General features: G+C 39.1%; 1 protein-coding gene across 4 annotated transcripts in view; it reads left to right on the plus strand.

Moving 5' to 3' along the window:
- The first annotated feature begins 3,076 nt into the window (after positions 1-3,076).
- The window catches only part of csnk1g1.S (casein kinase 1 gamma 1 S homeolog), a 37,527-nt gene continuing 17,290 nt past the window's right edge, over positions 3,077-23,313 (plus strand). For 2 of the 4 annotated variants that reach the window (XM_041587588.1, XM_018254211.2), the window contains exons 1-9: positions 3,078-3,632; positions 12,188-12,228; positions 13,083-13,152; positions 13,730-13,881; positions 14,616-14,850; positions 15,382-15,467; positions 17,336-17,420; positions 18,120-18,268; positions 20,936-21,043. In XM_041587588.1, the coding sequence (XP_041443522.1) occupies positions 3,452-3,632; positions 12,188-12,228; positions 13,083-13,152; positions 13,730-13,881; positions 14,616-14,850; positions 15,382-15,467; positions 17,336-17,420; positions 18,120-18,268; positions 20,936-21,043 (1,107 nt within the window). In that variant the 5' untranslated portion in view covers positions 3,078-3,451. 4 annotated transcript variants of the gene reach the window in all.

A 23,313-nucleotide genomic window follows, 5' to 3' on the forward strand; every position in this document is an offset into this window, starting at 1 on the left:
CGCCACACGAAGTGCTATAGGGTTCTTCTTCGATTGAAGAGGGATTTGGAACTGAAGGGCAACTTCGCGGTCCAAGAAGCACCCACTTGCCCCGGAGTCAAGTATTGCTTGTAGTTCCACCACCTTGTCTCCCCACTGCAAGGACAGAGAGATTGTCAGTAAGGACACAGAAAAGTTGCAACCATTAAAGTCTCTTCCAAAAGTCTCCTTACCCAAGGGACGGGTTGGACAATTCCGAAGAAGATGACCCGCTTGACCAAAGTACAAGCAAAGATTAAGCCTGCGACGTCTGAGGCGCTCTTCAGGGGTTAATGCGGACTTAATGGCTCCAATCTGCATCGGCTCTGGGGCAGCACTGATAGTAGCAGTAGGAACTGTAGATGTCATCATAGGAGGCATACGGATAGGAGGTGGAGCAGAAGGTAAGAGCCAAGTAGGAGATACAAGACCAGCCTTTTCAGCCTTTTCCTCCTCCCTACGTTCTCTGAGTCTTTGATCCAACTGAATGGAGGTATGGATAAGTTCCTCCAAGGTGTCAGGGATGCCTGTACGGGCCAACTCATTTTTCAGCTCAGCCGAAAGACCCAGGCGGTAGCGGTTCTTCAGAGCTGCGGGATTCCATTCAGTATCCTCTGCCCACTGACGAAACTCCAGAGTATAGTCCTCGACAGGACGAGTACCTTGTCTCAAGGCATGCAGGGCGGCTTCGGCAGTGGAGGTTCTGTGTGGATCATCATAGACCACAGCCATGGCATCAAAGAACGAGTCCACTGTGGCCAAAACAGGACTTTGCCGATCCAACAGGCGGAAGGCCCAAGTCTGGGGCTCGCCGGTCAGGAAGGAGATAACAACCCCCACTCGTGTCTGTTCATTTGGATAGGTGTGGGGCTTAAGAGAAAATAGTAGTTTGCAGCTGCTTCTAAAGTTGCGAAATAACTTCCGGTCACCAGCAAACTTCTCAGGGAAGGCGACTTTCGGCTCCGAAATCTCAGAAGTGATTACTTGTACTTCAGCTGGAGCGGAGGAAGAAGATGCTGTAGCGGAGGAAGGATTAACAGCCGGAGGATGTACTCTGATGTGCTCCTGTATCTGAGCGTAACCGCTCTGAAGCTCTCGAACGGCTTGGGTCAAGGACGACAGCTGTTGCGTCAGGACAGCAAATGGGGAAGCCCCTTCGGTTGGATCCATGGCCTGGTTATACTGTCAGGCTTACCTTCTGATCCAACGAAGAAGGAGCAGGATTTAGCAGAATGCGAACCCACAAGCGCCTCGCACAACACTAACCCACCTGGAGTGGAACAGGGGGAAGTGAAGTGACGAGTAGCCAATGAGACTGACCAAGCGAAGTACAGAGGGTTCAGGCAGAAGCGAAGTCAAACAGGCCGAAGTCGAGGGCAGGCAGCGAAGTATCGTAATCGTAGTCAGGCAAGAAGATCAGGTCAGGCGGCAATAAGACAATCCGGAAACAGGCTGAGGTCAAACACAGAAGATCAGTAGTATACAATGCTAGGGGTTCAGTCAAATAACCTAATAACCAGGCAAAGAGTCAGAGTACAGATTGAGATTAAATAGAGCTATTTGGCGCCAAACTAGCATCATCACGCTGGCGTCGCACAGCTGACGTCAGTGCGTCCGTCATTGGCGTCTGTCGCCGGCGCCCATGCGTCCGCGACCGTCGCCGGCGTCCAACACCGCGCGCCGACGCGCATCGGTTCCCCGATGAGCGCGCCTGCGCTGGAAGGAACACGAAGGCGAATCCTTACAGTTGGCTATTGGTTCTAAGAGGTCCCCATAGGCTAACATAGCAATTCGGCAGGTTTATGGTGGCGTAGTTTCGGAGTCAAGGTTTTTTAAAGAGACAGTACTTCGATTTCTGAATGGTCGAATATTTGAATTTTTTCCAATTTGAATTGAAGTCGAATTTGGCCTATTCAATGGTCGAAGTGCCCAAAAATTACTTTGGAATTCAAAGTTTTTTAGTTCGAAAATTGACTTTGACCCTTAGTAGGTGTCTATGCTATTTAATACACTAATGATCTTTATAAGATGATCAGTATATTACATGTTCATCTGTATTTCACATTTTCTAGAGCATCTTTCCATGCCTTGTTGTCTATATTAGGAATACCTATTTGCCATTTGTTTCGAAAGGAGCTATAGATCAGTCTCCAGGTGGCCATAGACGCAAAGATCCTATCTTACAAATCGAGGATTCCTACGATTTTCGGATAGGGTTGCCACCTTTTGCCAAAAAAAAATTCCGGCTGGCGGGGGCACGTACACAAAGGGGGCGTGGTGTGATTCAAAGGGGGCGGGGTGGTTGTGCCACAAAGGGCGGGGCCACGGCACGGCCAGGACAGGAACCAAAGGACAAGGTAAGTTTACAGGGGATTGGGGGCTGGCCGAGGGGGTCTTTTTAAGGGTATTACAAATTTACCGGCAGCTACATTGCCGGTAAATTTGTAATACCGGCCCCGGCTATGGCATTTGTTTTCCCGGCTAGGCCGGTAAAATACTGGCCGGGTGGCAACCCTATTTTCGGACCGTGTGTGGAGAGTCCCGACATTTTTCGTCCGGCAGAGATCGGTTGCTTGGTCGATCGGACAGGTTTGATTTTCTCCCAACCGATCCTGCCGGAGCCCATTGCGCTCTCATAGGGCCAAATGTTCAGATTACCCCCGATATAGCCATGCCCGTTAGTGGCATATAGGGGAAAGATCGGCTCGTTTGGTGTTGTCGCCAAATGAGAGGATCTTTGCGTCTATGGCCTCCTTTACTGAGGGGCTAGGCCACCTAAGAAGGGGCTGAAGCTGTATGTGGGGAGGCCAGTTGGAGTAAGATATGAGGTGAGACATTTATTAGTGCTGCTTCTCAGTCTTACACTAGAGCACCTTTGAAGTAATTTTTTTACATGTCCATTTTGATGCGGATGTATACAACAAGCGACACCACTTAACATTTTTTTACTTTGATTCTGTTTCGTTATGATTGTGAAATGAATCATTCATTGGGCTCTCTCGACAGTCCCCGCCACCTCCCTCGTCACTCTCCCCGCTCCACTCCCAGCTCGTCACTTCTCTCTCGCTTCCGTGTGCGCGCGCGCTGGGGGGGCGGGGAAACGAGGGCGGCTTTTGCCTTGGGCCCATTAGCTACTTGGCCCGGTACCGTGAAGTGCTGATTCTAAAAACAAATCACTGGAATTGTAACGGTTTCTATCCTTTTTGCCCTTTAGGTTGGCTTCGTTTTTTCATCGGAAATTAGGAGACTTGATGTAATTGCTGTGAAATGGTCTTGTGAAAGCCCTGTATGGTGACGTGAAGCAAACATTGGGCCCCTGGGTCTCTCAGCTCTTTTTCTTTTATTGTTTGATATTAAATTGGCGACTGCTTGAGGTCGGCGCCCCTGAACGTTTCAGGGGCCCCCCTGTGCCAGGCTCTTATGGTAAAGGAACATGGACCCTAACAATAGGGAGAAGGATGACAGGCCTAGGCCAGCAAAGGCTTTACCTGTGCGGACTGGCCATAGCTCCCGGCCTTCTAGTTCAACCACCTCCTCAGGGGTCCTCATGGTGGGGCCCAACTTCAGAGTTGGGAAGAAGATTGGCTGTGGAAACTTTGGGGAGTTACGACTTGGTAAGTGACAAAGGCACACCTTCCTGTTCTATTGTTCACACCATTTCAAAACTGAGAATATAAAATGCATTACAAATGGTGGAATGCAATTGTAATCTTAGAAAATGTAAGCAGTGGGCAGATGTTTGGAATACAGTGTCCAGTTTATGTTCATAATATAATACATTATACAGGTATGTTTTCCCAGAATGCTTGGGACCTGTAATGTTCTGGATAAGGGGTCTTTATTGAAGAAATTCAGAGGGTTGTTCAACTGTACCTTTTATTATGACGTAGAGCATGCTATTCTGAGACAATTTGTGGCCTTTGAATTATGTTGCCTTATGTTCAGCAGCTTGGCATTTCAGCAGCTCTGGTTGCTAGGGTCCGGCTGACCTTAACAACCAGCCTGAAAGACTGGAATAGGAACAGGAGAGGGCCTGAATCAAAATAATAAAAAGTAACAAATTAAAACTGTAGCCTTACAAAACAATGCTGGGGTCAGCAAAGCTGAAAATCAGAGAAAAGCAAATCATTAAACTATAAATATGAAAAATAGTTATGCACTGGCCATTTCATAACACATTAAAATTCAACTTAAAGGCAAACTACTCTTTTTTAAGTCTGCTAAAAATGCTTTAAACATTAAATTAACCCAACAGGGTTGTTTTGTCACCTATATGAATTCATGCAGCTTTATTACTATCAAGTACAACATACTGTTTTCTTATTACAGTGAAAAAGGAAATTGTTTTTAACAACTAGGATTATTTGTTTAAAATATACTCTGTGAGGCATGGGCTTCCCATAAGTTGGCGCTTTCAGTATAATGAGTTTCTGGATAAGGAATCCCATATCTGTAATTAAAGGAACAGTAACGTCTAAACATTAAAGTGCTTTAAAGTAATGACAATATAATGTAGTGTTGCCCTGCACTGGTAAAACGGGTGCATTTGCTTCAGAAACACTACTATAGTTTATATAAACAAGCTGCTATCTAGCAGTGGGGGCAACCATTCAAGCACAGGATACATAGTAGATAACAGATACGTTCTGAAGAATCCCATTGTATACTACAGAGCTTATCTGTTATCTGCTGTGTATCCTGTGCATTTTCTCCTTTTTCAGCTTTGAATGTCTGCCCCCATGGATACACAGCAGCTTGTTTATATAAATTATCTGAAGCAAATACACCAGTTGTATCGGCGCAGGGCAAAATATTATTGTATTATATATTACTTTAAAACACTTTAATTTTTTGGTCTTATTGTTCCTTTAATTCGGATTATCCAAAACCTTAATGAAGATATTTTATATTTATTTGGAGATTTTATTACCTCTGAATTGCTCTAACGGTTTCTCTCAGAATTGCACACTCACATATGTCAGTGGGGTTATTACATACCAATTATACCAGCAGTCTCAACACCAAGTTCAACCTAACATAAGTATAAGTTGTTTGGCAAAATATATACCACCAATTATCAGTGCTGACTATTATTGCTGCTTTACAATGTTATTGTCCTAATTAAAATTTGACTGGCAAGTCTACCTTATAATGAAAATAATAGTAATAAAAATGAAACATAATAAATATTATGGTTGTGATCACAGTTTATCTACTTTTATATGCACACCAGAAACGTAATATGGTGCTCATGAATTCATTTTCATTCATGTTGGTGGTAAAAAAAATTTTAAAACCTTAAAAAAAAGTCTAAAGAAATCCTTGAGAATGGAAGAGAGTCATAGGCTAGTGTCACGCAGGGGCTAAAATCGTCCTGCTGAAATACATAGGCCGAAAATCAGTCCCTATGCTAGCAGTAACCTCCTCTTCTGATTGGGTATTTGAAGTCCCTATGTGGCCTGCAGCCTACAGGAGGTTCTGTTTGGCAGTACATGTGGTTTTTATGCAACCAAAACTTGCCTGGAATACAAAAATAAGCCCCTGCTTTGAGGCCACTGGGAGCAACATCCAAGCAGTTGATGAGCAACATGTTGCTCGTGAGCCACTGTTTGGGGATCACTGACTTAGAATAAGATATCATGACTTTTTACTTTTAGTTATATATATCTCAATTTCAGTCCAACATGAATGGGTATACAGTATATGTGATGCTAATATTCAATAGCGAACACCAGTGACTTATACCCAGGGGTGCCCCCAAGTTGCTATGATCGACGCTGGAAAAGGAGAGTATGAAGAATTCAACCTCACCCACTCCTGTGTGCTCAAGGGTCTCTCAGCACTCCATATAACTCAGCAGCTGCATTGGCTTATGCTAACTTCGCCCTTCACCATTCCTGAAGCAAGAAGAGTATTTTTTTTTAATTGTAATATTGGTGTGTAGGCAGCCATCTCAGGCCATTTTGCCTGGTCATGTGCTTTCAGGAAGAGCCAGCACATTAGGATGGAACTGCTTTCTGTCAGGCTGTTGTTTCTCCTACTCAATGTAACTAGTAAAATCCAGGTCCCGCTGACACATTCAGAGTGCTGTGCTTATATCTACCAAGGAGCTGTTATCTGGTTACCTTCCGATTGTTATGCTGATGGGCTGCTAGGGGAAGAAGGGAGGGGGATGATATCACTCCAACTTGCATTGCAGCAGTAAAGCGTGACTGAAGACACAAGTCACATGACTAGGGGCACCTGGGAAACTGACAATATGTCTAGCCCCATGGCAGATTTCAAAATTAAATATAAAAAATCTGATCATTTGAAAAATGAATTTCAGTTCAGAAGTCTGGTGACAGTATGCCTTTAAGTAATAAATGCAGGGACAATGCAGTGCTGTGCATGGAGGGTTTAGTTATCATTTAAAATGTCCATAAATAATAATAATTTGTATCACAATATAATATGCTCAATACCGAGCTTTGTCAGCTTTGATTATTTTTAAAAAAAGGTGATAGTGCAAGTGAGCGCTCATGGAGTGGACCGAGTGAGACCCTTGAGCACACATGAGCGCTCAAGATTAACTCGCATATATTGTTTTTACACCCAACATGAGCTTGTATACAGCATAAGCGAAATGGAATGTGAGATATATATCGCTTAAAGGGGTTCTGTCATTATTTAATTATCTGTCATTATTTATTTCTAAATTACACTGTACTTTGTTTTTACAATAGGCAAAAAAAAAGGATGTTCCGCACAAGCAGAATTCATTGAGCACATTGCAAAAGGGTGCTATACTGTCCCTTTAAAGATTTGATTTATAACTAAACTTATAAACACAGGCTGCAGAGAGAGGGAAAGAGACATAGAACTTAGAAGTCTTTCCATACAGATGATTTTTTTTTTTTCTGCTATATAATTGTGTGTTCTCCCCCTCTCCCAGGAATGAATTTTTCCAATCAACCACCTTCCTGGTGTCACACCAACCAATGTTTTAGTTGAAGAGAATTTGTTAATTGGCTGACTAAATTTTCACAGAGCTGTGCTTTTTTGAGTCAACAGTTAAGTCAACTCTCGCTCCTTTCCACAGCAATATTAATCTAAAGGACACATTTTTTAATATGGAAAGCTCTAGGTTGCTTTTGCATGCAGCATAATGGCTTACACCATCCAGACATTAGTTGGAGGCACTACTACTTGTTCGCCCTGCAACAAATCTTGTTCTTTGGGGTGACTAATCTCCCCAAACTGCCTCCTGCTGGCTAGAATGTAAATCGCCGGCGGGATGGCAATCGGTGCGCTTCACTCTACAAAGTTGCCTCAGGAGGCAGTTTGGGGAGATTAGTCGCCCCGAAGAAGATCTAGATCTTTTGACATCTAAATTTTGCTCAAGGGTGAAAAATTTTGGGGACCCCTGCTTTAGAAGAATGTCCAGTAATCTGTCCATGAGCTGAATCTTTGTTGGGTTATACAGCAAGAAAAGTTTAATTGGGCAGTTACCTGTTTTCATAGGTGATATGGGTGGTGGATAACAAGTACAATAATAGTTAAAAATGTGTTATTTATTTACTCCGGTACCTTTTGCATAATATGTGACATTTATGCAATCCTAGGGGAAATCTGAAAGGGGCATGATATTGCAGCCACCACTGGACAGTATGAATACTTTTAAACAGTCCATACACTTTCTAGTACATTTGATTGCTGTGATAGTTGCTGTGTCTATTTTTACTGTGTCTGACAGCTACTGTTAGAGCTTGCAGTGCAGATCTGACAAGTGTTTTGCCAGCTCTGGTTTAGGCAAGTGCCAGATGGGGCTGTTTCTCAGGCCAAAAATCAGTGCCTCTGCTCAAATCTGATTTCTGTTGTGCCACTGTTGGTTTGGGTGGAGATACATGGAGCAGATTTCAGAGAAACAGCTCTGATGCCAGCTTTACAAGACATTGCATTTTGTGATTTCACTCACCTGCATGCCTCCCAACTGTCCAGTTTTTCGCGGGACAGTCCCAATGTTGACAGCTCAACCGGCAGTCCTGGATTGTGACTGAAATGTCCCGACTTTCTCTTTGATCTCCTGCACTGAACAGCCAGAAAAACATACAATGTTTCTAACTTAATTGGCTTTTGGCAGAAAGCCCAGAACATGTGGCAAGTGCACTTATATACAGTTGTAACAATTTAAGATAAGCAAAGAAACAATTGTAACTAAGATAAGCAGGTCTCTTAAAGGGCAATTCACCTTCATTAGCAAAACTGTAATAACACTATAGAGATGTGTTCAAACTTTTATAACCTGCCAAATTGTGTAAAAGGAACATGGAAATTAGGGGGTGTGGTCACAAAAATGGGCATGGTCAAAAATTCTCCCTCTTTCTATTTCCAAAATGTTGGGAAGTATGCATCTGTAACATATCTTTATGTGCCTAACCATATGCAATTCAGGGAAGATTAAATTGATTCTGATGTCTAAATAAAGTCCCACTGGTCTCTTATGTTCAATGCAACATTATACAATATATATTCATACCAGATTTGCAAATATCAATGTTGCAATCTTGCTTAATTGCGGAACAAGGGCTGTATTTACTTAGATGTATTTGCTGAGATGTTAAAAAAGTGGAATCCAAATACAGCATACATCACAGCTTTAACTCCATGCTACACTGTGTAAAATACACTGTGTATTTATAAAGCTGTGTGATAAGTGTGTAGCAAATACATACCTTTAACTGGGCATTTTTGATTGTGACCGATTTACACAACCCTGATTGAATGTGGTAACAAGATAAGTTTTTTTTGGGAGGGAACTATTTATTTCTTTTAGGCTGTGTTTTAGACCAGTGACGTTATGGTGGTGCATGTTATGTACTAAAAAATGCAATCTCTAATTATTCAGTCCTATGATTGTGATTGTTGCTAATGCCACATAGGGCTGATACTTGTCCTGCAGAAAAAAACCCAGCCCCTACACTGGCATCAGCCTTCTTGTTTGCCTGGACACGGAATATCCAGATATATCAGATCTACAGTGTTCAGTTAGTAGTTCAGTGGTACTTAAAATACTTAAGATGGCCATAGACGCATAGATAATATTGTATGAAACTAATTTTCATACGATATTCGGTGCGTGTATGGTGGGAAAAGAGCCTACCGAAATCTGCAGAAGACTTGGATATCGGTCACTGCCCTTGAAGGCACCCAAACATTGGCCATTGTTAGTATTGAATCGTCAGATAGAAGTAGAATTCTATTGTTTCTACCTGTATATCTGACGATTTCGCTTCACACGTGTATTGAAACAAACATTCTTTCTTGGAAAGATCTTTTCCAAGAAAGATCGTAATTGTTACTTCTATGGCCAAGCTTTACAAGAAAAACAGCAGATATTTTGACTAAAAATCACATGCCTTCTAGAAATGGTGCTACATCTTTAAAAGTGCAGGCTGATTAAAGGGATCCTGTCATCGGAATACATGTTTTTTTTTCAAAACGCATCAGTTGCTACTCCAGCAGAATTCTGCACTGAAATACATTTCTCAAAAGAGCAAACAGATTTTTTTATATTCAATTTTGAAATCTGACATGGGGCTAGACATTTTGTCAATTTCCCAGCTGCCCCTGGTCATGTGACTTGTGCTTGCACTTTAGGAGAGAAATGCTTTCTGGCAGGCTGCTGTTTTTCCTTCTCAATGTAACTGAATGTGTCTCAGTGGGACATGGGTTTTTACTATTGAGTGTTTTTCTTAAATCTACCAGGCAGCTGTTATCTTGTGTTAGGGAGCTGTTATCTGGTCACCTTCCCATTGTTCTTTTGTTTGGTTGCTGGGGGGGGGGAAGGGAGGGGGGTGATATCACTCCAACTTGCAGTACAGCAGTAAAGAGTGATTGAAGTTTATCAGAGCACAAGTCACATGACTTGGGGCAGCTGGTAAAATTGACTATGTCTAGCCCCATGTCATATTTCAAAATTGAATGTAAAAAAATCTGTTTGCTCTTTTGAGAAATGGATTTCAGTGCAGAATTCTGCTGGAGCAGCACTATTAACTGATTCATTTTGAAAAAATTTTTTTTTCCCATGACCGTATCCCTTTAAGAATATAGCTCTGCACTGGATGGCAACTATCCTCACCAGACAGACCTGGATCCAAATAACGTTTCATAACATATGGTACCTCTGGTGTGAATTGGAGCAGTCTCTCCAATAACTATTTGAATTGTATCTACTACCCATATGTAAGATTTTTTTTTTCCGTGCTATGGTACTGCCAATGTATATGCCGGGACCTATATTCACTGTTAATCTCATTCAACTTTTATCATGCTACTTAATTACAGTATGTTGTGGTAATTTCAAAAATTTGCCCTAAGCTGTATGCCATGTTTTTGTCATTAAACACATCAAATTTAAGTGCAGACTATGTGAACATTCTCTCTTTTATATATATATATATATATCTATATCTATATATATATATATATATATATATATATATCTATATCTATATCTATATCTATATCTATATCTATATATATATATCTATCCTTCCAAATGAGTATCCGCACTCCAAGGCAAATGGTTTCAGCAAAGGGAGGGGTAATTATGTATACGCCAATTATTATTTCGGGTCTTACATACCCTTTTTCACACCATATTATATATATGCCAATTATTCTGAGACCAGCACTCCCTGTTGTAAAAGCCAATTTCTTTATTATTACTTTGTGTCTGTGCCCGATGTTTCGGTCCCGATTGGTGTGAAAAAGGGTATGTAAGACCCGAAACATGTCATGCAGTAGTCTATAATAAACACAGTCACAGCATATTGCTATCTCGGAGTGCTCTCCTCTCACTGTATGAGAAAAAATGTTTTGTTTTTTTACATGGGGCTAGACTTGTTCGTTTCCCAGGTGCACTCAATCATGTGACTTGTGCTCTGATAAACTTCAGTCACTCTTTATCGTTGCAATGATGAAGTGATATCACCCCCAGAAGCCTCTCAGCAGAACAATGAGAAGGTAACCAGATAACAGTTCCCTTATACCTGCATTGCTAAGGGTTGAGACACACGGGCAGATTCGGGGAGATTTAGTCGCCTGGCGACTAATCGCCTCTTCCTCTGGGCGTCAATGCCTTCGCGTGTCTTCCGATCTGCTATAATGAAAAGTCGCCTGCGCTAAAGCACACGCGACGCTTCGTTTTCCGAAGTCGCCTGAAGTTGCCCCACAAGGACACTTTGCACGACTTCGGAAAACGGAGCGGCGCGTGTGCTTTAGCGCAGGCAACTTTTCAATATAGGGGACTGGAAGGCAAGCAAAGGCAGTTTGGGGAGATTGTTGTCCAGAAGAAGAGGTGATTAGTCGCCAGGCGACTAAATCTCCCAGAATCTGCCAGTGTATCTCAACCCTAAGGCTAAGGGCAGACGGGCAGATTCGGGGAGATATAGTCGCCTGGTGACTAACCGCCTCTTCTGCGGGGCGACAATCTCCCCGAACTGCTTTCTGCCTGCTTGATTGCCCATAGTAGATATGAGAACAGCACTCAATAGTAAATATCCAAGTCCGGCTAATCTGAGTCACGACTTATTAAATTACATTGAGTAGGAGAAACAATAGCCTACCTGAATGTTGTGAAGTGCTGGCTCTTTCTGAAAGCACATGACCAGGCAAAATTACTTGAGATGACTGCCTACACACCAATATTACAACTAAAAGAAAACATTTGTTGTATGAATAATACAATTTTTCTTTCATTCCTTAATCTGTGATGAAATATCACACACTTACATAAACGCATGTCTTCCACAAACTTCCCACCAAATTACTACATTACCCAATTTAGCCATTGATCATATCAGAAAGGGATCCTAGATAAACCTAGGACCCCCACTGGGTTTTTTAACCTGCTCAGTAGATGTTGGACGATTTTCAGTCAGATATTGGTTTGGAGAGACCAATATATGTGCCAATTAATTATCTGCCCATGTATAGCCAGTTAAACATTAACCAAACATAAGGACATTTTGTAGTTAACCAGACCTGCTTTTAATCTTACCTGTGATGTTCACAGTAAAATTATTTTTTATATATAAATATTAAATCCTGGAAGAGTGTGCATGATGTGTAAAGACATTGTATCTTATATTATTATATTATTTATTGTATCTTCATTCTTTTTCAGGCAAAAATCTTTACACCAATGAATATGTGGCAATTAAACTGGTAAGTGTAAAGGGTTCATTCCCCTAGGATTATATGTTTTCCCCTCTGTCTTCCTCTTCTGCATTTATTCACCAGGAACCGTTTCCTGTGTATAGCGCTCAGAACTTTGCTCTGTGTCACTGGCTAAAAATAACTATAGATTTGTTGTTTTTTTTTTTACTGTTTTCGAAAGACACTGGCTTAACTGTTATACTGCAACATATTGAATTGGCCCACAAAGTGTTTTCTTTAGAACTAGCAGTTCACCTTAATAACATTACTTAATAACCATTTCTAAAATTGCATTTGTTCTCTGTTTCATTCAGCCAATTCTTGATAATTCTTGATATACAGAATCTAGTAGAGTGAAGTCTAAAGCAAGTGAACTTTTCTCCATTTTCTTAAAAAGCATTTTACCATTCATCCTAGTAGCTTCTTTAGTTCAACTGACTGGTAGGGAATTCCCTACCTGCCATGTCACATTGTTTTAAATCTTAAAAAAAACTGGTTTACTTAAAGATTTAAAACAATGTCACATTCAACATTTTAGTTCTTGCTTCAAGTATATCTGAGAACAAAATTCTGTAGGGTTTGTTCTGTAAAATTAGAGAATTTTGTAGACTGCCACTATTACTTTAATGCTCATATCTTAACGTAGTATAAATGGTTGATTTCAAACACCAGATTCCAAACACCTAGCAAGATGATGATTTTATATATGAAGATAGAGTTTCAAAGTTGAGGTTGTTTTGTATGGAAAAAGGCGCTTGCATTTATGGCCATCTTTAACCATGTACCTCTTAAAATAACTGCATTTTAAAATGTAACTGGTATCTTTGTAAAATGTAATTTTGTGAGTAAAATTGTCTTTGCAGGAACCCATCAAGTCTCGCGCACCACAACTTCATTTGGAATATCGATTTTACAAGCAGCTTGGCAATACAGGTACAGGCCCCATCTATTGTTGGCATCTAGATTTTCTATTCCACATATGTGAAATATAAATATAGATATACAAGATATATATATAGATATAGACATACATACATACATACATACATACAGTGTCCTACAAAATATGCTATGTGTGCAGTAAAATAGAATCCGTAATACAAGTAATAGTTGTAAATGGGAATTTGACTACTTTTTATGGTACCAGATTTTCATTAGGCAATTGACCATCCCATTCACATGTACAACATGGGACATTGTTAAAAAAAAGATTATTGAAGTGGTTTTTGCATTTGAAAGCTGTCCTCGATAATCCATATCTATATTAAAAATACATCAAAAGTTAGAATTATCAATTTGCAGAAGCTCATGAGCACAAGTTGGTTATTTGTATCTTCCAAGTTAGTCGTTGAGTCCTTATATGTTTGAGCTATGAGAATGCACACACATTAATCATATACTCTAGTCTGTGTAAATAAAATATAAGATTTTTATATTTGGGTGGGAAGTTGTTACCGGAACCTAATGAGGCACTTTGTATAATTTTTTTCCCTCTATAACTTTACTCTAGCTGAAGGGCTTCCTCAAGTATTTTACTTTGGACCTTGTGGAAAGTACAACGCCATGGTTCTTGAACTTTTAGGCCCAAGTTTAGAAGATTTGTTTGACCTGTGCGACCGGACGTTCACATTGAAGACTGTGCTGATGATTGCAATCCAACTGGTAATTAACAGCTCTACCATTTGTTAGCTCTTCTACGTTAAGTATTTGTTGTTAAAGCAAACGTGCTTATATTATCTGTATGGAAAAATTAGGTCCTTTGTAGTGATGCCGCTTCTAGTTTGTTTGGTTTAAAAAGACACACGTTATGGCATATTTAAACAAATATGTCATTTGTTTAACCATCATTGACCTAAGCTTGTCACCAAACTGCATAGGATGATTATTCAATCTTTTTTCAGAAATAGTTTTTTTTTTTTTTTTTACTGTTTTTCATAAACAAGTGCTTTATGATTGCATTTTCCCAGCCTATGTTTCTTTTTCCACTCATGCCTGATTAAGAGATTTTATATTTTTACTCCAAAGCTTGCATTCTTACATCTGTTAGCCAAAACAAGGTATCATGTTACCACAAAAAAATTATTTTTCTGAACTACTGCAAAGACTAACGGTCCATTGTACAAAGCAAGTGAGTAAGGTGCTGATTCATGCTGGAATCGGTGAGCAGAGAAAAACTGTTTGGGACGTACAGCACAAATGTGTGTTTGCACTAAAAAAAAATGGGTGCCAAAAACTACAGTCCTTAATCATGAACTGCAGAATTGTTTACTTAGTTCTGGACACCCACCACTTCTGCCACTAATTATGGAGTCCCCTGATTTCTTTTGACAACCTTATTTCTCCTTTTAACTATTCTTAATTCCTGACCAAGAAACTGTTGTATCTTTCACATGCAGATCTCAAGGATGGAATATGTACACTCCAAGAACCTCATATACAGAGATGTTAAGCCAGAGAACTTTCTTATAGGGCGCCAGGGAAATAAGAAGGAGCATATAATCCACATCATAGACTTTGGACTAGCCAAGGAGTATATTGACCCGGAAACCAAAAAGCACATACCTTACCGGGAACACAAGAGTCTGACGGGAACAGCTAGATATATGTCCATAAATACTCATCTGGGAAAAGGTTTGTAAATGTTCTTAGTATAGATGCCTGAGGTAACCAGAGCAAGTTAAACAAAGACATGCTACAACATACACATTGATGTCTCAAACAGAGGTAATATAGAACAGTAATCTAGGTGTTGTAGAATACATTTTAATTGATCTTCTTTGATTCTTTTATTTTTTCACTTCCAGAAAATAAGATGCTTAAAGGGCTGTTCATTGGATGATGGGTTTGGGCTGGAGTTGTCAGATGAAATCTGATGCTTAGGGCATGAAACTACTGCTGCTTTAGAATATATTAGAATGTGATGATCTGAAAATCCTTTACATCATTTTCTAGTTTTGGTACATAGCAGCAACAGTGATTTCTTCCGACCTTATACATGTAACCTTATACATATGGTTCAACAAAAACTTTAGAAGCTGTACTGCATGGGATTTTGGCAGCAGGAAGTTTGTTAAACTGCAGCGAAGCATTACACGGAGAAGTGACTACAGCACTTTATCTTCTATACGTGCAGAATTAAAGTGACTATATTTATTTTTCCAGAACAAAGTCGAAGAGATGACTTAGAGGCTCTGGGGCACATGTTTATGTATTTTCTGCGAGGAAGTTTGCCATGGCAAGGATTAAAGGTATATATAAATAATCCATGGGTTCTGTAGATTTTGAATATCTGTTTCTGCAAGCAGTCCAATTTATTCAAGAAAGGCTTTTTCAGTTAGCAGGGACAATTTCCACATGGGACATGCTTTATTGGTGTGGCTAAATATACAATGGATGGCCAAAAGTAACGTCATCTGCCTGTCTTATTCCTAAACCACTGGGATTAATACCTACTTTTACCATCTCTTCTGCTGTTAGAAACTTTCCTCTAGATTAGAATCTGAAGCATTGTAATAATTTGCTTTTATTCATCCACAAGATTATAAGTGAAGATGGACACTAACATTAGGGGTTAGACTTGGCTTGCATTTGGAGATCCAGTTCATCCCACATGGTAATGATGTTTACACTACTCTAAACAATGCTTCACATTACTCATGGTGGCAACAGGTTAGTTTGCTTCTGGTCACCCCTACAAAATCTCACACTCCCTATTTATACAAATCATTTCACAACTAGTTAACCTGGCAACAGGTTAGTTTGCTTCTGGTCACCCTACAAATTCTCACACTACCTATTTATACAAATCATTTCACAACTAGTTAACCTGGCAACAGGTTAGTTTGCTTCTGGTCACCCATTCAAAATCTCACACTCCCTATTTATACAAATCATTTCACAACTAGTTAGGTTGATTATCAATAAGCCAGTGACATTATTGTGTGCACTGAGAGCATTGCACAGGCAAATATTGCTACAATTTAAAAATAACATCACATAAAGTAAAATTGCATAGAATTTGAGGATTCCATCATCTACAGGACATAATATAATTTAAAGATTCAGAGAATCAGGAAAAATCACTGTAAACAAGGGACAAGTCTGAAAACCAATATTGGATGGCTGTGATCTTCAGGCCCCCAGGTGGCACTGCATTAAACACACATTTGTGTAGTAGAGATCACTTCATGGGCTCAGAAATACCAAAAACCACTGTATGCAAATACAGATTGTTGTTACGTCCCCAATTGCAAGTTAACACTCTACTATGAAAAGAAAAGCTATAAATAAATATGATCCAGAATTACCATGCCTTTTCTAGGCCCAAGTCCATTTACAATGGACTAAGGCGAATTGGAAAACAGCCCCATGGTCTGACTAATAAAATTTGAAAATCAAGGACACTGCACCATCTAGGCCAGTGGTCCCCAACCGTGGCTCGGGAGCAACATGTTGCTCACCAACCCCTTGGCTGTTGCTCTCAGTGGCCTCAAAGCAGGAGCTTATTTTCGAATTCCTGGCTCGGAGGCAAGTTATTGTTGCATAAAACCAGGTCTACTGTCAAACAGAGACTTATAATCTGCCAGTCCACAAAGGGACTAGCAAATAGCCAATTACAGCCCTTATTTTGTGCCCCCAGAAACGTTTTTCATTCTTGTGTTGCTCCCCAACTCTTTTTACAACTGAATGTGGCTGATGGGTAAAAAAAGGTTGGGGACCCCTGCTCTAGGCTAAAGAGGAGAAAGCCCTTTAGACTTTTTATCAGTAAGGCCTTACTTATTTCAGCAAGACAATGCCAAACCTCATTCTGTTAGTATTATAACAACATGGCTCCATAAATATTTTTCAGAAAAAGACGGCATTTCTCAATTTCATTCTGTTTTTAATTCATATTTTACACAGTCTCCGAGATGTTTTGCTTAAAATGTGTCAAAAATGTGTGTTCTGCTAATCATTAGTTATATAATGAATACCAACTCTATGTAAAAGTGACACAGTCAAGTTTTGGTTCAAAATGTTAATATCATTTTAACTCTATTTTACTTTTATATGTATGTTGAAAAGAATTTTGAATCCCATATGTTCTCATTCTCAAATCCTTTTCTACCCTTCAAAGGCGGATACACTGAAAGAGCGTTATCAAAAAATTGGAGATACAAAACGGAACACCCCTGTTGAGGTGCTTTGTGAGAACTTTCCAGGTAATGAAACCTTTCTGTTGTGGGCTAATGTATTTCATTGAATACTATTTGCAATAGCAGTAGTCATGTATTAATATCTGTGTTAGAGAATATGAATGTTTGGAGCTGTCTCACCAGCAATTTTTTCAAATTCTTTTTAATTAGTTTTAGTATGAAGAGCACTTTTTTATAAAATGAAAATCATTAGGTAAACTCTTTAAAATAAAACCTTTGTCGTATATTCATCTTAACCCCCTTTCCTGAAACACCACCTAATAAACTTTAAAATCATTACCGTTCTCACGCACTTAGTTAAAAATCCCTGCTGTTTCATAGTTTGCCACAGCCATATTCTTCTGTCTGTATCACTTCCCCTCCACCGATGTAACGCTGCTGCATATTTGCCAGAATTTGCTTGCGTATACACTGAGAATAAAGCAAGCGAGGGCTGGAGCTTCAGAGCTTTGCTTCGGGGCATCTCCATGGCAACAGAACAGCCTTAATCCTACTGGCACTAAGTAGGAACTTAATACAGGTCCCTTTTCTTGTTGCATACCACTTGCCACTATACTTTAAGGTTCTGTTTGTAGGTACTGCATTGCTGACAGGGATCATCATTTGATGTAACAATATAACTGGCACCCATGAAAAAAACTGAAATATATGAACACAGTTGGAAGATTATACTAATTTTTTGCCTTTCTACTTTTTTGTCTTCAGAGGAGATGGCCACTTACTTACGATATGTGAGACGGCTAGACTTCTTTGAGAAACCGGATTACGATTATCTACGTACACTTTTCTCAGAGCTTTTTGAAAGAAAAGGATATACATTTGATTGTGTTTACGACTGGGTTGGCAGGCCAATTGTGAGTAGGGATAAACTCTAGACAAAAGATATTACTTTTATATCTCTTGTAGAATATGTTCCTTGTTTTGTATATAGTGAGGATATTGGATAAATCTGTGTTGTAATAGCAAAGAAATGTATAAAACTGGGCAGACAACATTGGCTGCTAATCATTCAGCTCTTATTCTGCACTGGTATGCCTTTATTAAGGGATATAAATGGAAATGTAGGTGAAATTAACTTTGGCATGCAAAACAAAGCACGGCATGAGGGTAGCCTCTAATCATGTAATAGCTGTATGCCAAAATGATTTGTATATCCCCAGTTATATACTGTTAAAATTATTGGTAAATCCTGGTGTTGGTATAACCCCGGGCCGGTGCAGTTTTCTCCTGATAGAAGCACCGGCCTGGGGTTTCAAGTAAGTCCATACAATCACTTCGGGGTGCCTAACATTTGGCACCCCAAGTGCTGCAAGCCTTTCCTTCTCCTTTAAAAGATAAAGATAATAAGATTATTATTGGAGCTTGATGTGTGTGGTATTTCTGAACTGCCTCAATGTATGTGTGGTATTATACATAATTCATCAGTGGCTGCCCAGTTTTCTTACAGTATATATAATGGTGGCAAACAGGGATTCTTTGTTTGTATGTTACATTAAGAAAAGTCACTGTGATGAAATAGGTCGAATCATTTTGACCTATTTTAGAAGTCCTGTACAGTGCTAGTATCTATTATTTATCAGCACCTGGGCAGTGGATCTCTTTCTGCCTCTGTAGATCAGTTATCAGGAAAAACATTATGGGAAGGCCACCCCCAATAAACTCCATTGTAATTAAATAATTACAATTTTTTAAAAATGATTCTTATTCTTTGTAATAATTAAACAGCACCTTGTACTTTATACCAGCTAAGATATAATTAATTGTAATTGGAGGCAAAACAAGACTATTATGTTTAATGTTTAATTTAAGTTTTAGCTAACTTAAGGTAATGATTTATAGATGTATCCAAAGATCTGTGAATTATCTAATGACATTTCTGAGTGATTTAAAAGCGTAAGGTAGCCAGAGGTAGGCAGAGGAGGCAGGCATATAACTCTTCTGCTGCCTTCCCCTAGTTCGGATCCTTGTGTCCTCCACCAGCGGCAGCAATTCCTGTATCCTGGGCAGGTTGCTAAGAGGCATATAGTCAGGGAAACCAATATGATATTGATGGATGTAAACTGTTCTAAATGGATACATTGAGTTGATAGACATTTGTTATCTTTGTCCCTGCTGAGCAGAATCCCTGAGTTTCACTAAAGGCAGCTGTTGGAATTGATACAATAGTTGTTATTGCTCCAGAGATGCTGCTGAAAAATGTATCAACTAATTGTATCAACTAAATGTTGCAAAATTGTAACCGTTAATAGTCTGGACCTGAATTACTGAGCTGCCAGACAAACACCAGAGACGGACATTAAAGTGTCACCCAGATACAAAAATCTGTATAATAAAAGTCCTTTTCAAATTAAACATGAAATCGAATTTCTGTTTTTTATTAAAGCATTCATAGCTGCTGTAAGCTCATTTAAAAATCTCAGCTGTCAATCAAATATTGTCTGCCACTCCTCTATGCCTGTGGCATAGAGGCGGGGCATACAATTACTTTCACTTTCCATTCAGCACTTCTTAGATGTCACTGCTCTCCTCATATTCCCCCATTCTCTTTACCATTTAATTGTGTAGCCAGGGCATGGGGATGGACATCGGGTCCCCCATTCTGGTGCACAAACAAGATTCTGAGATGACACAAGGCTTGCCTTAATAACAGTGTGCACAAAATGGCTGCTGCCTGCTTGCTATCATTTTGAAAGCCCAGACTGAAGGAAGCAAGATTCAAATAATTTATATAGTGTAATTAAAGTTCATTTAGCTTGACTAATGTGATAAAATAGAATTTTGAATAATTTTACTTTAAAGGAATACTGTCAAGGGAATTTTTTCAAAACACACCAGTTAATACTGCTGCTCCAGCTGGAATCCATTTCTCAAAAGAGCAAACAGATTTTAATTTTGAAGTCTGACATGGAGCTAGACATATTGTCAATTTCCCAGCTGCCCCAAGTCATGTGACTTGTGCTTTGATAAACTTCAGCCAACAATAGAACATTGGGAAGCTAACCAGATAGCAGCTCCCTAACACAAGATAACAGCACCCAATAGTAAAATCCAGGTCCCACTGAGACACATTCAGCTACATTGAGTAGCCAGAAAGCAGTTCCATCCTAACGTGCTGGCTCATTCTGAAAACACATGACCAGGCAAAATGACCCGAGATGGCTGCCTACACACCAATATTACAACTAAAAAAAAAATACACTTTCTGGTTCAGGAATTAAATTTTATATTGTAGAGTGAACTATTTGCAGTGTAATTTACAAATAAAAAATGACATCATAAAAATCATGACAGAATCCCTTTAAATAAGTTCATAACACATATGAATATTTCAGAAAAAAAATTTTTTTGATTAATTTAATTGTTTTAATGACTTTTATTATACAGTTTTTATGTCTGGGTAACCGCTTCACTTTTTTATGTATTTACTATTTTACTGTATTTTCACTGTTTTATGTAATCTTAACTGAACTATTATTCTGATGTAAAAAGTCAGAGATAATTATTTCTCTTGTATCCTCTAGCCTACCCCAGGTGGATCTGTGCATGTGGATTCTGGGACCTCTGCAATAACCAGGGAGAGCCATGCGCACAGGGAGCGGCCATCACAAACACAGCCCTTGAGAAATCAGGTGAGTGCCTTTGCAGTTACATAGAGAATACCTTCTTCCTTTAAATCTCTCCAATCCTTATCTCCAGCATATAGTCAACACACATCTTTCTGCTGCTTTGCCTGTCATTAACCTCATTCACTGCTGAGAGGTTTTGTTACGTCTATTATAAAGCAATAAACATTAAGGTAAAACAATTTGTATGAAATACTTTGAGTAGTACAGGAGTCCTCCATTCTCCTCTACCTGTTGAATTGGTACCTTAACACGGTGTCTTAAACGTCTCAAAAGCATCAGTCCGTTGGTAACATTGTCCTTGCAATTGGAAGGCTAAAGAGATTTGAAATCATACTAATTAATTATGAATGCAAAAGAGCATACTATTTTGTATGTATCGTGGTATAGATTACTTAATTAAATAGTGTCTTATGCTAACTCTTTTTGCTAATTGCTACTTATGAGGAGATATTGTATTGTATTGTTTCTGTGGGCAAATTAAAATCTGTATTTGCATGTGCTTGTCATTGATGTTTTTGCTTATACTCTAGAAATCTGTAGCCTGCTTTCTTAGTGAGAAGATGATTTGGCATATACAGGTGGGGGGTCCGTTATCTGGAAATCCTTTATCCAGAAATCTCCGAGTTCCCGGAAAGACTTCCTCCCACAGACTCCATTATAGTCAAATAATCTAAATCTAATAATCTAAATTTATTCTCTGTAATAATAAAACCGTACCTTGTAATTGATCCAAACTCAGATTTAATGAATCCTTATTGAAAGCACAACCAGCTCATTGGGTTTATTTTGTGTTTACATGAACACTATGTCCCAAGCATTCTGGATAACAAGTCCATGGCCATAGCAACCAAAAATATATTGTGATTCCCTTCCCATTTATCTTGTAGTTATTCAAAACAATAAGTTGTTCCTAGAATTCAGGTGAAATGCGGACAGTTTCTGTCTCCTCTTTTAGATATCAGTAATTAGAAAATAAAAAGTTTGCCAGAGGACATTGCTTTTTCCCATTCTGCAGCAGCACTGCCAAATATGTTAAACAGATATAATCTTCATATGAGAAGCGCTCTGAGCCTAATAAAAGACAACATGAAGTGGTCAATAGGTAGTCCAGGTATGAGACCTGTTATCTGTAAAACCCGTTATCCGGAAAACTCCAAATTACCCATAAACTCACCATCTCCCATGAACTCAATTTTTTTTAAAATTTGGATTATTTAGATAAAATTATTTCTTGTTTTTCTGTAATAATAAAGCAGTACCTTGTACTTGTTTATTGTAAAACAAAATCAGCCTATTGGGTTTATTTAACGTGTACATAATTTTCTAGTAGACTTAAGGTATGAAGATCCTAATTATATAAAGAATCAGGTCCTGAGCATTCTGGATAACAGGTCCCATAACTGTACTGTGGAAAATACTTATTTTAGTTTAGAGTCACATTTCTGGCTATGTGACTGGCTATTTTTACTTGTTTTATAAGAAGAACTGCCTCATTATGATATGTGTCAGACACTATCGAAAGTATCATTTAAAGTGATTGTTAACCTTCCAAACACTTTTTCTCAGTTGAGTTGTTTTCAGATAAAAAAATGTATATTTAATTTTGAAATCTGAAATGAGGATAGACATATTGTCAGTTTCCCACGTGCCCCCAGTCATGCGACTTGTGCTCTGATAAACTTCAGTCACTCTTTACTGCTGCACTGCAAATTGGAGTGATATCATCTGCTGTTTGTCTGGCAGCTCAATAATTCAGGAACAGACTCCAAACTGTTAAAATTTTGCAACATTTAGTTGAAACAATTAGTTGATACATTTTTCAGCAGTGTCTCTGGAGCATAAGCAACTATTGTATCAATTCCAACAGCTGCCTGTAATGAAAATTGGGGATTCTGTTCAGCAGGGACAAAGATAATAAATGTATCAACTATATGTATCCATTTAGAAAAGTTTACAGGGTAATTGGAAAAGTCTTTATTTCTGGTGATCTGAAAACAACTGAACTGAATAAAGTGTTGGAAGGTGAACAACCCTTGTGGCAAAAAACACCATTTGGGAAACTGCACATTCAAGTTCTCCCAAAAATGATCAAATCATTTTGTAGACAGAAGTTTTTTACTCAATTTTTCGATTGCTCTTTACATTTATATTATCTATGTTCCTTGCATCCTGAAGTTTGAGCACACCAACCAAAAGTAGAACTGGGGAAATTCTTCTACAGGGATTGGTTAAATATCCTGTAACCATATCTTGTAATTTATATATACTTTTAT

Source organism: Xenopus laevis, chromosome 3S (assembly GCF_017654675.1).
Source record: "Xenopus laevis strain J_2021 chromosome 3S, Xenopus_laevis_v10.1, whole genome shotgun sequence".
In the NCBI taxonomy this organism is placed as follows: Eukaryota; Metazoa; Chordata; class Amphibia; order Anura; family Pipidae; genus Xenopus; species Xenopus laevis.